Source organism: Piliocolobus tephrosceles, chromosome 11, assembly GCF_002776525.5.
Source record: "Piliocolobus tephrosceles isolate RC106 chromosome 11, ASM277652v3, whole genome shotgun sequence".
In the NCBI taxonomy this organism is placed as follows: domain Eukaryota; kingdom Metazoa; phylum Chordata; class Mammalia; order Primates; family Cercopithecidae; genus Piliocolobus; species Piliocolobus tephrosceles.
In genome coordinates, this window is record NC_045444.1 from 63,859,248 (window position 1) to 63,878,528 (window position 19,281).

General features: G+C 38.0%; 1 protein-coding gene across 4 annotated transcripts in view; it reads right to left on the reverse strand.

The window, feature by feature from the left end:
* PDE11A (phosphodiesterase 11A) overlaps positions 1-19,281 on the reverse strand; it is a 514,093-nt gene that overhangs the window by 257,916 nt on the left and 236,896 nt on the right. For all 4 annotated transcript variants that reach the window (XM_023212325.2, XM_026454253.1, XM_023212327.2 and 1 more), the window contains one exon: positions 12,435-12,499. In XM_023212325.2, coding sequence (XP_023068093.1) covers positions 12,435-12,499 — 65 coding nt within the window. The remainder of the gene's footprint in view (positions 1-12,434; positions 12,500-19,281) is intronic.

Sequence of the window (19,281 nt, forward strand, 5' to 3'; positions counted from 1 at the left end):
ATGTCCATCAGTGACAGACTGGATTAAGAAAATGTGGCACATATACACCATGGAATACTATGCAGCCATAAAAAAGGATGAGTTTGCGTCCTTTGGACATGGATGCAGCTGGAAACCATCATTCTTAGCAAACTATCACAAGAAGAGAAAACCAAACACCGCATGTTCTCACTCATAGGTGGGAACTGAACAATGAGCTCACTTGGACTCGGGAAGGGGAACATCACACACTGGGGCCTATCATGGGGAGGGGGGAGGGGGGAGGGATTGCACTGGGGAGTTATACCTGATATAAATGATGAATTGATGGGTGCTGACGAGTTGATGGGTGTAGCACACCAACATGGCACATGTATATACATATGTAAGAAACCTGCACGTTATGCACATGTACCCTAGAACTTAAAGTATAAAAAAAAAAAACAAAAAAAACTCTTTAAAAAAAAAGAAATGAAATCACCACCTTATAAAGATATCTACTTTCTCATATTCATTGCAGCATTGTTCACAATAGCCAACATATGGAAACAACTACGTGCCCATTGATTAATGAATGGATAAAGAAATTTAATATTATCAAGTGGTACATATATATAATGGAATATTATTCATTCCTAAAAAAGAATGAGATCTTGCCATTTGCCATGACATGGATAAGCCTAAAGGACATTACGCTAGGTGCAACAGGACAGACACAGAAAGAAAAATATTGCATAATCTCATTTATATGTGGAATCTAAGAATTTCAAATATACACAGAGAGAGAACAAAACAGTAGTTACTAGGGGTAGTGGTCAGTGGGAAGGAAATAGGGAGATGTAGGTCTGAGAATACAAAGTAGCAGATATGTAGGATGCACAAGTCTAGAGAAATAATGTACATGAGGACCCTAGGTAATACAATTGTATAGTATGTGGAATTCATGCTAAAGGAGTAGAATTTAGCTGCTCTTGCAACAAAAACAAAGAAATGGGAAAGTGTGAGATGATGGCTATGTTAATTTGCTTCACTATAGTAACATTTTTACTATCTATATGTATCCCATATGTTGTATACCTTAAATGTACATAATAAAAATGATTTTAAAAAAGAATTTAGCAAATAGAAACAGTGGTAGAGGAGAGAAAAATGATGGTCCAAATATAGAATTATTTGATGTGAATTGTGGCAGATTTACATAATACATGAAAAATGAAGAGACAAGTTGCCCAGCAAGGATACGGACTCATCATGTACTTCAGAAATGGCATAAAGGGAGATAATCAATTATGAGATAGCACTCTTCAAAGGATAAATTTTTAGATCCAAAATAATCTTAAGTAACATGAACTATGTTTTGGGGTGACTAATGGATGGGATAACCTATAGTATTCTTTAATACTATATGCTTGTTTTGTACACATGAGGGATGCCATAAAGAAAATGAGTCCCCTTTTGCATTACTACTTAAAAGTAATCATATGGGTCATCATTTTCCAGTGGTCATTCACTTCTTGCCACTACATAATGTTTAGGCTTAGAATTCTGAGCCTGAACAGCACCCTAATTGTAAAAATCATGGTCATTAAAAACAAACAAATCGGCCAGGTACAGTGGCTCACACCTGTAATCTCAGCATTTTGTGAGGCCCAGGTGGGCAGATCACTTGAAGTTCGGAGTTCGAGATCAGCCTGGCCAACATGGCAAAACCCAATCTCTACTAAAAGTACAAAAATTAGCTGGACTTGGTGGCAGGCACCTGTAATCCCAGCTACTCAGGAGGCTGAGGCAGGAGAACCACTTGAACCCAATAGGCAGAGGTTGCCGTGAGCCGAGATTATGCCATTGTACTCCAGCCTCGGCAACAGAATGAGACTCTATCCCCTGCACCCCACAAACAAATAAAAACCACAATTAAATGCTATGCCACATCCACTAAGATACCTACAACTAGAAGACAGACAGACAGAAAAATAAGTATAAGCATCAAAAATAAGCATCAAAATGGAACCCTCATTCTTTGTTGGTGTGAATGTAAAATGGTATAGTCACTGTAGAAAACAGTCTGACAGTTGGTCCGAAAGTTAGACACAGAGTTACTACATGGCCTAGCAATTCCACTTCTAGGCCTATACCCAAGAGAACCAAAAATATATGTGCACTCAAAAATTTGTACATGAATGTTCTCGGCAGCATTATTCTTAATAGCCAAAAAAGTAGAAACAACATCAAGTGATGAATAAAGAAAATATGATATATCCAAACAATGGAGTATTATTCATTCATAAAAAAGAATGAAGGAATAAAGTCCGTGTACAACATGAATGAATAGTGAAAACATTATGTTAAGTGAAAGAAACCAAACACAAATGGTCACATATTATATAATTCCATTTAAATGAAATGTCCAAAATAGGCAAATTCATTGAGGCAGAAAGTGGATTAGCAGTTGCTAGGGACTGGGAGGAGGGAAGAGAGCGGAGTGGCTGCTAATGGGTAGTTTCTTTTTTGGGGTAATGAAAATGTTCTGGAAGCAGACAGTCGTATGGTTGTACAACCTTGTGAATATACTAAAAACCACTGAATTGAACACCTTAAAAGGTTGATTTTGTGGTATGTGAATTACATCTCAAGAAAAAAAACTTAAAGATAAGAATAATTAGCATAAAGATGATAATTATGCTGCCAAGTAAGAATAACAAAAATTGTTTTGGATAATTGGATAAATCAAGTGATACTTATTGAGTAGCCCACCAAGTGCTGTGGCCATGGAGGTCCCCACTCACATCTCCCTTTTGGAAAACCTCATCAGGAAGTACAGCTGACTGACACCTCTGTCTCTAGGCCTCTGGGTCCAAGCTTCCCCTGGAGCTGCTCCCTGACAATGACTGAGCGTGGTGAGGGCAGGAACTGGGTCACTCCTGTGGAAGCATTATTTCTCCGACTGGCAAATTCTGCTCAGGACTTCCCATTGGCCAGGCAGTGATTTTTTCCAAACCACACTGTGACCAAAGACTCTTCATATTCACTCCTTACTTTTCTCTTTTCTTCTACAGAGCACTGTGGTCAAATGCTCTCCCCATCTACTGCTGATCCTGCTCTCTTTAGCCTTCATATTTGTTTCTCCTCAAAATCCTTTTGCTCATCTAATATTGGCATATGTTCTTTGGAGAACAGAAGTGACTTATGAATGTATGTCTAAGAATGACTACAGTACAAGACTTGAAGAATGCAGCTGAAAGGCCTTGGTAGGACCAAATATGTCTGCATGTGTCCTTGGGATTCCAGGGATATACTGCATTCACTTGTACTAAACAGATGTATAAAAGACTTACATAAACAAACTACTCTCCAAGGTGTCTAATTTGAAGGATAATATGTATTTGAGTGAAGTAGTTCTTGGAATGCTTGTGAAATACCAGTTTCATACAATCACGGTATTTAATAATAACCAATATAGGTACTGAGTGAGGCCACAAACACTGCATGGGCAAATCAGACAAGAACTGTAAGTCTAAAGCAGTGTTTTTCACACTGTGGGTCACTGCAAAGTGTAAATCATGAAATCAAGTTTGTGCCTGCCACCAGTCATGATAGCAGATGTTTTAGTTTTGTTTTTCTTTTCTTAAAATAATAGATAAGAATATAGATGCATATAAAGGTAAGTATAGTTGCATAAAATATTTGTCTTAGATATGTGTGTGTATACTTGTGTGTATATTTATATACACTACCTAGGTTTGGATATTTTTGTCATGGATTTCATTAGAAAAGGTTTGAAAGTCATGATCTAAGGGATACACAATAAAGTCGGCACAGTCAGAATTTACATAAAGACAGTAACATTCTTTAAAGTAGGGACCATCATTCTCAGCAAACTATGGCAAGAACAGAAAACCAAACACCACATGTTCTCACTCATAGGTGGGAACTGAACAACGAAATCACCTGGACTCAGGAAGGGGAACATCACACACCGGGGCCTATCATGGGGGTGGGGAGGGATTGCATTGGGAGTTATACCTGATGTAAATGACGAGTTGATGGGTGCTGACGAGTTGATGGGTGCAGCACACCAACATGGCACAAGTATACATATGTAACAAACCTGCACGTTATGCACATGTACCCTAGAACTTAAAGTATAATAATAATTTAAAACAAAAAAGTAGGGACAGAATTTCTGATTCCCAAAAGCTTCACCAGGGTTGTATGCTTTTGAGTGATAATGTCCAAGTGGGATGAGTCACATAAAACCTTCTGGTGCATGGAGGTGCTCCTCCAGGCCCAGAATCATATTCATAATCTGATGAGGTACTGGAGATCACCTCGTGTAAGCCAGGTACATCTCAGAGTTATAAAGTGTGCAATATGGGCTGGGTGTGGTTGCTCACGCCTGTAATCCCAGCACTTTGGGAGGCCGAGGCGGGGTGGATCAAGAGGTCAAGAGATTGAGAGCATCCTGGCCAAAATGGTGAAACTCCATCTCTACTAAAAATACAAAGATTAGCTGAGCGTGGTGGCGTGCCTGTAGTCCCAGCTACTCGGGAGGCTGAGGCAGGAGAATCGCTTCAACGCGGGAGGCAGAGGTTGCAGTGAGCCGAGATCACCTCACTGCACTCCAGTCTGGCGACAGAGTGAGACTCTGTCTCAAAAAAAAAAAAAAAAAAAAAATTGCAATATGATTGCAGGGTACAATCATAGCACACTCAGGAATAAACAAAATCCTCACTCATCATACTTCATCTTTCCAGGCTAATACAGTCTATTCCAAGTTTATTCCTGAATGTATCATTGCTGCTGGACAAAGACAAAGGATGGTAACCCAGACGTCTCTGGGAGTCTTGCTAACAGACCCTTGGACTAACTATAGAGCTCATCCTGTGGTTTGTCTCACTAGAGCTACGTCTTGTGGAAGTCAATTCTCCTTAAAAGAATGATAGGATTTGAGCCATGGTGGTTGGAAATCTAAAGGAAGAGTTTCAGAGAAGTCAGGAATGGTCACAAACCATTGCTAGAAGGGGTAATCTGTTTTGCAAAACTAGATTCCACACAGATGTGTAAAGGAAAAGGAAATAAAAATCAATAAGGCATTGAAACAGAAGATTCACTCTTCTAACCTAAAAAATGCAATGCAGAAAACTAATGTTGAGAAAAGTCACAGGGCTGTCTAATCTTAAAATTTAAAGAAACTAAACTCTCTCAGGTGCTTCTCAAAGTTGAGGTATATGTACTCTCAGGGGGAGATGTAGATGAGCTAAGGGGTGGAAAAGCCACAGGAAAAACAAAGCGGTTCTAGGGTCATATTACGTCGTTGAATCTATGATAGCATCGATTGTAAGATGCACTGTTGTCGTCAGCCCACTAAAAGAAAAAAACGTTATGAGGCAAAGCATTATCACTTAAAATATTTTAATCTTATTTTAAAAGATATTTCATATTCGATATAAATTCTATCATATACCATTCTTGAAGGAAAATGTAAAACTATACAAGTTGATTATACACAAGGGAAAATAAAGAGTGTCACTCTTCTAAATCAGCTCTGATTTCAGAGTCATCAGTGTTCACAGATCTTATCCTCTAAGCCATCAGGATATTAATGATGTAGCATGTATCTTTAAAAGTGCTCTGCTATCATCTCCAGAAATTTCTTCCAGGTTGCTGACACTCTCTTATAAGTTTTGATGCCGTCACTTACTGAACCTAGCAGAAGATGTCATTGGAGGGTTTTTTAATAAAACCAAACTCATATTCCTTCCTAAAGTGATCTTTCCTTGGTTTGTTGGCTGCAATTTTAAGGGTTGCTAATGCCCAGTCTTGCCGCTAGAAATTCTTTCACTGTGCAGATACATGTCTAAAAATGCACCAACAGCTAACATAACTTGGAAGGTTAAGTAAGACTTCTGGCCATCTTTCCACATGGCTGTACACCACTCACTCATCAGCTCACCTGTCATTCATCTCTATGTGTGTGTATGTGCATGCATGCATGCATGAGTGCACACACATAAGATAACAGCATTGAGTTCAATTTCATTTTCATATAAGAAGGGGTTCAAACTCATACACTAAAATTGCATTCATTTCCCATTTCTGCATAACATATTACTATAAATACAGCAGCTTAAAACAACACCTATTTATTATCTCAGCGGGCTGGAAGTCACAAGTTCATCATGACGTGCTGGATTTGCTGCTCAGGATCTTACAAGACCAAAATCAAGGAACTGACAGAGCTGCATTCCTTTCTGAAGGCTCTGGGGAAGAATGGAGTTCATTCAGATTATTGGCAGAATTCAACTCCTTGCAGCTGTATGACTGAGGTCCAGGTTTCCTTGACATTTGGCCCTGTTTATATTTAAACCAGCAACATGTGTTGAATCCTGCTCGTGCATAACATGTCTCTGATTTTTCCCTTCTGTTGTGCCTCTTCATCTTCCTTTTGTTTCCTCAACTGGGAGAAGGCTCTGTTTTAAGGGTTCACGTGATTACCTTAGACTCACTTAGATAATCCAGAATAATCTCCCTATTTTAACATCAATTGATTAGTAATCTTAATTGTCTCTGTAATCTCTGTGGCTTGTAATGTAACGTGAATATATGACAAATGGTGAGGATCTTGGGGGCTAACATTCTGCCTCCCACACTTAGTTAGATATTGTTCAAAATGAAATATGGTGAGAAGTTTTGACCATCTGACATCATGCATGACATCACACTGAAATGCTGTATATTTTGTCATCTGTGTTCTCAACGTTAATTGTTTTAGCACTTTTGGCACAGGTAGGCACGTCAAAGGATACTGAGGTTTTCTCAGCATTTCCTATTTGACTAAAGTCCTAGTTTTTCCTAAATGAATTACATGTCACTGGATGTTAAGCAGTTTCCAATCAGCTGAAAATTTTTGGCAAATTGATATTCCACACCTTAGTAACAGTCCTGCATCATGCATCAGTTTAGTTATATGAGCCTCTTCTTGTTTTGAAATTTCTTTCATTTATTGTGAGAGCTTTGGCAATTTCTCCTGCCTTCAGTTGCATAATTTGACATGTGTTAGGTGACCCGTGTAGATGTAGTTCAGTAACAAAATATAGCAAACACTTGACCTTCTTGGGAGTTTCTTCCTTCATTGTTGCTTTGAAAGAACATACATAAATGGGACCAGTTTTCCAAAAACAAATATTTTCATCACTAATATCAGATTTACACTCCACTTCTTATTTCTATGTTTTTCTGCAAGAAAAATAACTTTTCATTTCAACACCAGACCATACTGTAATCTCACTGGACACACGTATCAACCAGCATTTAAGTCCAATCTATGTAGTACCAACAACGTACAATGCACATTTGAAGAGACAACACAAACAGCCCTGACCAAATTTGCACATGTACAGGCAATAGCTGTGTCACCAACTGCCACTAAGACATCATTGGTAGTAAGATACCATCCTGACTTTCAACATGTTCAGTGTTAGAAAAAGTACCTTCAAATCATTGAGCAACTACTATGCGCCAGGCATTGTGCTCTTTCAGCAATTCTACTGAATTTTCCTAGGTAATCTACTTGCAATTAATAAATGTAATGGCTGAGAGGATTAGTGCCAGGGCCAGGTTAACTGGGTTTCAAATATTGCCTCTGTAACTTACTGTGTTACCTTGGACATATTTCTTAACTCTTATCTGTAATATAGGAAAAAGCGGGATAATTCATGTACAGTACTTAGCACATAGTAAAACTCAAAAATGGTGTCATGTTGTTTCTGTTATTAACTGAGCTAAGAGCTGGATCCTTTTCTTCCCATATGCTCATGAAGCAAATACCTGTATCTTCCCAGATAGTGAAAAAGTATTCATTCTGGAAATAGATTCTCTTTTAGTTCTAATTCCTTATTGTTCTAAAATCTACCAGATTATCTCATCCTGCCTTGAGTGTACTGTTTCACTAAAGGACAGGAACCATCAATACTCATGATCAGGGAACTCAGAGAAAGTACGGTGTTTAAAAAAGGAAACATGTCTTCATAAAAGATTTAACATTCAGGCTACTCAACACTCTGTCCTCCACTTTATTTATTTATTTATTTTTGTGCATCCCTCTCCCTACATGTACTGGATGTCTGTGGGTTAACATCTAATAAAAGCTTTAGGAATTAAAAGGTCTGTAAAAATGGGGTATACTCGGGGCTGTTTAGGGGCTAGGCAACAGACTATGACACCTGGGGGAGAAAGTGAGCCTTCTTCCCATTTCTGCACAAATTACCCAGCCTTCCCCAGGTTCGTGAAGGTTACCAGTGCATCTAAGACACTGGGGTATCCAGGGAGCTGTGGCACAGCACTGGTGAGGAGTGCAGTTATGCCCATGGGAATTCTGGAGTGGGCAAGGAAGCCCACATCATAGGATGCTGCTCTGTCATGGCCAGAGGGAGAGGATTTATGGGAGGTCACTTGGAAGAAATGATGAGTCAGTAATAAATTAGATTTTTTTGTTTTTTTTTTTGTTTTGTTTTGTTTTTTAAATCTTAGGCTGGGCATGGTGGCTCACACCAGCACTTTTGGGAGGCCAAAGCAGGAGGATCCCTTGAGGTCAGGAATTTGAGACCAGCTTGAGCAACACAGTGAGACCTCTGTCTCTACAAAATAATTTAAAAATTAGCCAGGTGTGGTGGCGTGCACTTGTAGTCCTAGCTAATTGGGAGGTTGAGATGGGAGGATCGCTTAAGCCCAGGAGTTCAAGGATTACAGTGAACTATGATTGCACCACTGCACTCTTGCCTGGGCAACAGAGTAGGACCCTGCCTTTAAAAAAAGAAATCTTAGAAACTGCAGGAATATTTCAAGGATGGCTTTTACAAGGGCCTAGGGTCCTTATGCTACACTACACAGGAGAAATGTTTAAGCAGCCAAATATATAAATTATAACTATTAATGTGACTCTGTTTATTTAAAGCCATAGTCTGGAGGCCTGGTAAAATCTGGTTATTTTTATATTATAGTCTTAACCCACTCCCACCACTGTTCATTGCCCTTGAGATCCTTGAGGACAGAGACTGCTAATAAAAAAAAAATTTTCTGTAGCCCTCTCACCTAGCAGAAGATTCAGCACAGAGTAAGTACTCAATATATGACCGTTAAAGGAAGGAATAACTGCCTCCAAGGAACAAATTTAGAATAAACAGATAGAAGTTATAGGAACATAATTCAACATAAAATGCTTTTCTAACTACTAGAACCCCTTATAAATGCAAGAAGTCTATCATGACATAGTGAGAATCTTGTCACTAGAGATGTTGCCAGTGATACCCTGGAAGAGGAGCACACCTCACGGAGGGAGATAGATCAAATCATTTCCAGCTCTTGAATTGGTTGGTACTTATTGCATGGAGACCAACAGGAGACTAGTTATGACAAAGCTGTAAAAGATACTAAGCAGAAGTGATGAGTCAGCACAACTGGTTTTTATTAAAAAATGGCTTCAAGGGCTATCTATACAAATCAGCAAGCCTCAAACCAGAGTTCATCAGAATTGAAATAGTACCCTGAAACATTGTTACAAGGAGCCATAGAAACTGTCTTCTAAAAACTACACTATTGTAACTCTGACTGATGTTCAGAGGACTGAAGTATCTAATAGACATCATCTATAGTGAAGATGTTAAATGATGAAAGGTTAAAGGAAAGATCAGGCTGTGAGATCAGGCTGTGATTTGTAGACTCATAGCCCATTTCAATGTCCCTTCCATGTCACTGGTGAAGTAAATTCTGGAGTCACTTGTCTTGGATCCTTTAACTTCCAATAAATGACTGAAGGAACTCAGATCTATACAAGGAAAATTACTGGACAATGACAGAAAGGTCTTCTGAGATAAATGAACATTCTACATTAATTTAAAAGCCATAAATAGAATGATGAATAGGACTATCTCATAATGTCAAAGTTCAAAGGCACTTTTCAAATTTCTCTTTAAAGAAAACTTGACCTTTCTTTATTTCTTTTATTATCAGAAAGTTTGCCAAGGGCAGTCTAGGTCTTGGGTCATTTCATTTTGACATGGAAGTTCTCTCAGCATTAAAAATAATAAAAAAACAGAAGTATTTAACTCTGAAGTGACCATGAGAACGTGTTCAGCAGTATAAAAAAATAACAATATTGAAGCATTAGGACTTCAAAGTTTGTGTTTTAATAACCCCATAAAACTTTCCCCCTCGTATATGAGAGATAGCTAAAGATATCAGCATGAACAGATATTTTTCTATTGTACTTCATATTGTTTTACAACATTCAATTTAGGAAAATTGCTGAGTATACCACTAGTAACTTTCTATGCTTAAATATCTTTGGTGGGTATAGATTAGCTGGCATTAAATATAGATGTGAAGATAAATAAATTTTTATGAATATAAAACCTCTTACCAAAGAACTCTTTTTCCCAGTTCAATTTCCATTTTAAAGTATTATTTACAGACAGTAAAATTCACCCTTTTTGGGGTAGATTTCTGCAAGTTTTGACAAATACAGTTGTATAATCACCACTGCAAGCAAGACACAGAGTGTTTCCATCTCAACCCTCTACCCCTTTGAAGTCAACCCCTCTCTTCATCTCCTGCCCTTGGCAATTACTGATTTGCCTTCTCTTCCTATCATTTTGAAGTTTTAAGAATGTCCTGTAAATGGAGTTATATAGTGTGTAGCAAAGGCCTTTTTTAAACTTCGTGCCCTTGATAAAAACTAATTTCCTTTTTATTTTTATTTACTAGTTTCTATTTCCTGAATTTAAAGCAATAATAGATATAAAAATCAAATTACTCTTGAGTATTACATCTTGAAATAGGTATTACCCAGAGGGCCTTTAGAACTTATAGACCTTTAGGACTTCACTTCCAAAGTACTGAATCAGAATCTCTCAGTGTGTGTCCTGAGATTTTAGTTTCTACTAAACTTTCTAAGCCTAATTCTGACTGACCCATCAGATTTAAGAAACATTAACCCGACAGGTATTCACCAGATGAGATCAACAACCAGATTTTAAATGACGTGTAGCTATGGAATCAAAGTTCAGAAGTTGGGAGAGTCTTATCTAGGTGATCTTGTCCTTGGTGGCTACCACTTACTGGCTGTAAGGCCTCAAACAAGTTACTTAAACTTGATGAACCTTGGTTTTCTCTTTTATAATATGGGGAGAATGCCTACTTCAAAAGATTGTTTGGGGGATTAAATGCTTATAAATCATTTAGCGTACTACATGGAACACATAGCAGTCAAAGAATTCAGGTTGCTCATATTTTAGTATCAATATCATCATCATTGTCATCATCATCATACTGCCCTGAGTGCTTTATGATTCTTTCTCCATGTCTGCATTTTGGCTAATTTCACTATTTTTTAACCCTTCCTCTAGAGGCGACCACAGAGAATTTTTGTAGCAACACAGCTATTATTCAAGGCAGTAAAAAGCTACGAGAAATTCACTGATTGCTTGCAATCATCGTTTCCACCCTGTTATAGCCTCAAATATGCCAATGAGAACAAGAAGTGAATCACTGGAAACTCTCAGTCTCTTTTCCAAGGAGATGTTATTGGCCAAGTATGGACAAACAAGAGGGAGGAAGAGAAACAAAGAGCCAAAATAAAGCAGAAAATTCAGCTGTCTGTACAGCTAAGATATATCTAAAATTTTACTTGATTTATTAGAAGATTTAGTCAAATATGTGATGTGAAAAGAAACAAACTGAAACTGTTGGCTTAACGAAAACAGGTTTGCTCTAGTACTATTCCATGTTAACTTACCTAGATAACTTGGATTCAAAGTTCCGGAGTCAGCAGAATATCTTAAGATTTATTTCAAAACATTACAAGGTGGCCGGGCACAGTGGCTCACACCTATAATGCCAGCACTTTGGAAGGTCAAGACGGGCGGATCACTTGAGGTCAGGAGTTCGAGACCAGCCTGGCCAACATGGTGAAACCCTGTCCCTACTAAAAGTACAAAAACTAGCCAGGTGTGGTGGCACACCCCGGTAATCCCAGCTACTCAGGAGGCTGAGGCAGGAGAATTGCTTGAACCCCGGAGGCAGAGGCTGCAGTAAGCCAAAATTGCGCCGCTGCACTCTAGCCTGGGCAACAGAGTGAGACTCCATCTTAAAAAACAAAACAAAACAACAACAACAAAATTTTACAAGGTTCAGGGAAAAGAGGACTAAAAGCTAAAGGCAACATTTTAATCCTATTACAAGTACTAAAATTTTGCCCTGAAAACTGATTGCAAGCTAGATGTATACATATTTACTTTTAAGCTATAGTTGTAATTTAAGGCCTGAAACACAGAAGAGTCATGTTATTTGGTTGTACTTGCTAATATAAAGAACTACTACTATCTTCTAAGAAATATGCAATGCTGCTAACACCAAGGACCAAAGAACATCAAAAGACACATGAACTCCATAAGCCCTACCTGTTCTCAGCATCAGCACTGCACTTCGGGGACAGCAATTCAAAGGATTTGGTAAATTTCACCACCTGTCGCATAGAAAGATAATAAATCCAGGTCAATTAAAGCTTTACTACAGTTTAAAATAATGTAATAAACATTTTCATCTTTATAATGATTTTAATAGTTGGAGATTAAAGAGAGATATTAAGTGGAGAAATCCCAAGAGAGAGTAGAAGAGGAGAATCCCATCCTACATTTTGTATCCTATTTCTTACAAAGCATACATTGTCGAAGTTTTAATACATTTCACTAAACATGTACATATTTTTACAATTATGTGTCCAATGAGCTATGGAGGTCAGGTAAAGGAAAATCTCATCTGAATACTTAAAAAGAAAACTGTTCTTTTAACAACCCAATCAACAGCAATAGAGACCCAGGTAGGGACAGAACGCCCCTCAAAGAAGATGCCCTCTGCCAACTCCAGGCTCCTGGAATTAGCTCATTATTAAGCTTGGCTCATCACTGTTCTCAGGTGAACTTTGTGGTGCCACCACCTAAAGGAAGAAGAGGAAGTCACCTTCTTCAACAATCATTGTTGTGTGGACACTGCCTTTCTCACCTCTCCAGTGAAATCAGCATACCAGTGCGAGAGTTGACCAAGACTTATGTTGAGGGGGAATTTATGGGAAAAGAAAATGTCAATGTAGTTTTTCTTCTTATTAGCTAATATTGAGTTTATACTGTAAACCAGGCCCTACAGCAGAAGCTTCTTTGAGTATTTGTTTAATATAAATCTAAAGTAAAGAATTTTATACTCAGTCCATAGACGAGGAAACTAACTCCTAATTTTTTAAGAGACCTACTCAGTTTCACACAATTAAATAAGGCAATTGGCATGAAAGGAAATATCTGATGCTAGAGTGCTAGCTCTTTCAACACTACAAATGTTGAGTGAGGAAGGCACTATTTCTGGCCCTTGTAAGGGTAGACAGAAACTTTTCCTTCTACCCTCTGAAGTTTTGCTGAAATAAACTGACAATAGACAGATTAACAGGGGAACAAGCATACAAACGTACTAATGTGCAGAAGCACAGAAGCCATATAAAATATGAGACTCAAAGGAGGGCCAGATGGCTGAAGCTTAAATAGCATCCTCTTTATAGGGGAGACGGATGGGGGATGTAGGCAATTATGAGGGATAGAAAAAATTTTCGGAGGAATTAAATGAGCCCAAAGAATAGACAATGACCAGGGACAAAATTTCTCTGAGCTCTGGAGGAGGTTTCAAGAAGGTAAGGGGTGGAACTTCACTGTGAAACAAAAGTTATCTCTTTTTTTTGGACAGGTTCTCACTCTGTCGCACAGGCTGGAGTGCAGTAGCCTGATCTCGGCTCACTGCAGCCTCCGCCTCCTGGGTTCAAGTAATTCTCCCACCTCAACCTCCCAGGTAGCTGAGATTACAGGGGTGTGCCATCACGCCCAGCTAATTTTTGCATTTTTAGTAGAGAGAGTTTCACCATGTTGGCCAGGCTAGTCTCGAACTCCTGACCTCAGACGATCTACCAGCCTCGGCCTCCCAAAGTGCTGGGATTATAGGTATGAGCCACCACATCTGGCCAAAGGTTATCTTATTATGCAGATAAAGTCTCCCAGGTAATCTCTCAGAGTGCCCTCAGAAGAACAGATGGAAGGTCTGTCTGGGCATGGGGACATTCCTCAGTCTTCCTTCCTGTGATATGAGAATAATATTCTCTGGTTAATAAAATTTCAGGGAGGGGACGGAAGAGAGTTCCATCTTGTACTTGTGAGGAGGAACAAGAAAGGTTAGAAAGTTCTTGGTTCTGAGGGTACTCAAGTTTATGTCCTTTTAATTTCCTTTACATGAATGTGCTCAGTATGCCAAGGCACCATGCTTTGAAGTATCTTTTTCTGAGCCCCAATATCCTCTTTTGGCAAGGTATACCACATGATAGAAAAACAAGCCCCTGTAGAGAAAGGAGTCCATCTGAATGTCATAGAATGCTTCCAAGGTTGACATTTAGATTTGCCTTAGCCATATGCAGTCATGCTTCAAAGGCCTTTTAAATTAACCACTTACAAGGAATTGATGGGCACCTGAGAAAATGATTTGGAAACTAGGAATAGATTAAACATTAAAACAGCTTTATCAGTGAGGTAATGAACTCATGCTAGGCAAATGCAACATTAGGGAAAAAATAGAAAAGAAAAGAAAGGCTCATCACAAAGAAAATTGTGTGTGACTAGATGAATGTAGGGCAATAACAATAGCTCGACTGCAAGGAAATACCCTTGGCAACCATAGAACATATTTCATTTCATATTGTAATATGAATTAAGCCTCTGCAGAATCACTCATTGCAGCAAATTTTATTTTCCAAAGATGGTCACAACAATATCTCCTATCCCATATTATTCTCTTCCATGTGACCCTGCCACTTTCCTACCAAGTGGTAGGATCTATGTCCCCTCTCCTTAAATCCGGTGGGCTTCTGAAAGCTTCACCAAATAAAGCATATGGAAGAGATGCTACATGCCTTCCAACGTTGTTGTAAAATGCAACACAGCTTCTGCCTTGTCTGATGAAATATGTGTACCTGGAGTCCTTGGTCACCATGCGAGAAGTGCAACTGCCCTGAGGCCACTATGCTAAAAGGGAGCCAAACCACACAGAGAGACCATTTTCCTGCAAATGAGGGATTTTGCACACATTATAAACAATCCTTTATGTATGTATCAATGCTTACAACATCCCAGAAGGTAGATATTATCCTCATTTTATTGATAGCAAATTAAGGCTTGGGGGTTAAGTGGTTTGCTGGAAGCCATGCAAGCAGGAAATTGCAGAACCGAGATTTGAACCATGTTGTTCTGAGTCTACAGGTCCAGTGATCCCACTTTTCACTGCTTTAATAAGCAAGAGCAAGTGTTATTGTAGCAGCAAATTATTTGAACATGACTCCTTCAAAACCAGAATACTTAAACTCTACTTTTATTTACTAATTCTACAAATATTTATTGAGTACCTCCTATATGGCCCAATTTGAGTAAACACAGACTAAAAAGTAGCTTGAAGTAAAACACTTGGCTTGGTATAAGATTAATCAAATTATCAATAAACTGTTAATTGTTTCTGCATTTGAAAATTGAGCAGGACCTATTTTTTAATTCCTGATCTGACAGATGAGATTAAATTATCCAATATTACTAAGAATGCTTCATTTGGCCTACTTCTTACTATTGATTAGAATAATTTTCAACTTGGTAAAAGTAGATGTTAATTTCTGCAAATCTGACAGGAATGCAAATAAATTTTATCCAAGTAAAGATGCAAATGATCTCTGTGCAGGAGAAAAGAAAAGCTCAATGGTTACAATTGTTTTATCCTGACTGGTAGTAACCATTTTAAAAAGCTCATCTAGCAATCTTATGCTGGCATTCTTTCAGTGCCTGTTTTAGAACCAACTTTGCCACCCTGTTGTTTCTCTTTTTAATGAGTTAAACAAATCTTTGATACACGCTTGCTTTAGATTTCTGCAAGAGTTAAGTTTTTAACTTTTTGAAAATTATCTTTCAATACAACAAATAGGTACTGTCTGTATGTGTCAAGCAGTGTAGTATACGCTGGAGTTACAAATGTGAAAGTAAAAGAAAATAAAATCTCTACAGTTATGGAGCTTGCTTTATAGTATGAAGCTTTGCCCTGGCTTTTCAAAACTAGTGCTCCCTAGAAAAAATAAGTGCACTTCTGGTTTCAAATCTTAAGAAAACAGATGTGAGAAATGTCCAGAGAATGAAAGAAAATAAAGATCTTTTAAAAATATTTTTCCATCTGAGCAATAGCAACTGAGGGATATAAGAAATGGAACAGGAAATAATGGTGTTTTAAAACCATAGAACCTATAGATCTACAGAGAATGGATAAGATATATAAATGTCTCTTAATGAAAACTCTTGAAACGTAAAAGAAGTTGGAAAAACTACTAAAAGGAAAAAACACTTTTTTCTAAAATGTTAGAACATTTTACTCCAACATAAATTACAGGCTGAACAGGAAAACTGGGACAAAACTTGTATTTGTTTTGTTTTCTAAATTCATTTTTAATGTGTAAGGGGAAAGTCAAGGACTATGTATCATTTAACTTCAGCATTCCATAGAATGCATTAGCTGTGTCCCCCAATAAACTGGCTTATGGTGCCATGATCAAAGTCAGACACTGTATTCGTGAACCACGACTGACCTTGTATGTAGGAAAGAATTGAACCCTCCCTAAAGAGAGGTCTGGCCTTTGTCTTTGACTCCTGAGAGGTAATGTCTAAACCCTTGGAATGTCCTGCCTGATTAATGTGCAAAGATTAACAATGTGATTTAGAATGGGGGCTTCAAGCCACACCAACAATATGATTTGGGTGGGAGCTTTGGGTCACATGGTATCAGTTGACCACTGGAGGAATGGAGTCAGAGGTCAGTCGCATGGGCAGCCAACCCCATTTTTGTGATCAAGACCCAATAAAGACTCTAGACATTACGGCTCAGGCCCTATTGGCAAAATTTCATGAATCTTATCACACATGATAGCCAGGAGACATTCACACTATCCATGACTCCATGAGCAGAGTCCACATGTGGAATTTTCCTAGACTCTGCCCCATGCTAATGTTAATCTGTATGATTTCCTGTAGTAAACTGTAATTGTGAGTGTAATAGCTTTCACTGAGTTCTTTGAACCCTTCTAGCAAATTATTGAAACTGAGCATGGTCTTGGGAACTCCAAAACTCATAACTGGTGTTAGGAGTGAGGGAAGTATTGTAGACTATGTTCCCTAACTTTACACTTATATGATAATTCTTAGGTTCTTGTGTCTTTAGACGAAAAATGAAAATACTCATCTTCATTAGTGTCTATAGAAGAAAAATGAAAATACTAATGTTTACTGAATCTTTGGTTAAATATTGATTATCCAGTGTGTATAAAATACTGGATAGTAGGGAGATACCAAAGAAATAATAAATAAGGTCTCTAATCTTTTAAGACTTAACATTTGTGACGGTTAATTGGTATGTGTCAACCTGACTGGGCTAAGGGGTGTCCAGATAGCTGGCAAAACATTTATTTCTGGGTGGTCTGTGAAGTGTTTCTGGAAGATATTAGCATTCGAATCAATAAATTGAATAAACAAGATGGCCCTGAGCAATGTGGGTGGGCATCGTCCAACCCACTGAGGGCTCAGACAGAAAGGAAGAGGAAGGGCAAATGTGCTCTTTGTTTGAGCTAGGACATCTATTTTCCCCTGCCGTCAGACACCGGGACTCCTGATTGTCTGGTCTTTGAACTCAGACTGAATTACATCACTAGTTTTCCTGGTTCTCCAGCTTGCAGACAGTAGACTGTGGGACTTCTTAGCTTCCATAATTATGTGAGCCAATTCCTAGAATAAATCTCTTTATCTCAATCTATCTATCATCTATTATCTATCTATCTATCTATCTATCTATCTATCTATCTATCTATCTATCTATGTCTCCTATTGGTTCTATTTCTCAGGGGAACCACAAATACTGAAATATTTTAAAGAAGAGAAATTTAAAGTCCAAGGTGAGTTGACCTCTGAAGTTAGGTTCACAGCCAAACTGACCCTGAGTCATCAGATTATTTGGCAAGGCAATATACATGGGGCATTAGTCCATGATGAGGGCAGCAAGATGAACAGTTGAGAAGTAACATAATTCTGGAGATGTAAACTCATCTGCCAGCCTCTCAGTCCTCAAAAGCAGGAGTGGGCAAAGGATGGCCCATAGGCCAAATCTGGCCTACCACCTGTTTTTATTAATAAAGTTTCATTGTAACGAAGCCATACTCATTAATTTAAGTAATGTCTGTGTCTGCTTTCTACTATAACAGTAGAGTGAACAGTTGCAATTGAGATCATACAGGCCACAAAGCCTAAAATATTTAGTAGACAGATCTTTATTTTTAAAAGTTTGCCAACTTATCTGGTGTAGAGCCATTTCCAGGCCAGATCAGTTATTTTCGCTAAATTGTTAATGGCTAATGATAGGTTAATGTATTAATATTCCCATATAATATAGCTATATTCAGAAAGAGGATTCTTGGAGTCATAATCTTTTAATTTGAAACAGTACTGCAATGATAGAAATTTTAGGCACCAGGGTAAGTGGTAAGAGATATACTTGAGGATATATCCCCAGTTGGCAGAGGATAGTTCCACTCCAATTAAGCCTGTTGTCCAGGGACAATTATTAATAGTGCCCACTTTCATGCTCACAAGTGTCTTTGAATAGCAAATTCTAGGTAGGCAGGCCATTGGCTGCTCCTCAAAGCATCAGACAACTTATATTTTTAAAAAGAATTGAAAATATAATGCATTCAAATAGAAAATTGTTTTTAGTCAGATACCTGGGTTAAAAAATAAAACAGCAAAATCAGCTTAAATATTTGGATATAATTTAACGGGATATATAGAGTGACACTGCAGAAATTATGATCAATACCAAATAGGAGAAGGCACAAATAAAATAGAATAGAATTTATGCTTTATTCCTGTCTTGGACCAATTATATAATTCTTGGTTTTATTAATTTTAGAAATTTACTATCTAAATCCAACTTTGATTTTATTATACATTTACTAAATGAACGGGGATTAAATAAATTAATACACACACACTAAGTAAAAAGGAGAATCTTATAAGGGAAATATTAGAAGTAGTTTCTAGATCAATGATACTAAACAACTGGTTTCAAGCTCCCTTTGCTGTTGATCAGCCCTGATTATTGCACCCTGGGGAAGGGAGTGTACCTGCCAAGTGAAGTAAACGAAACATC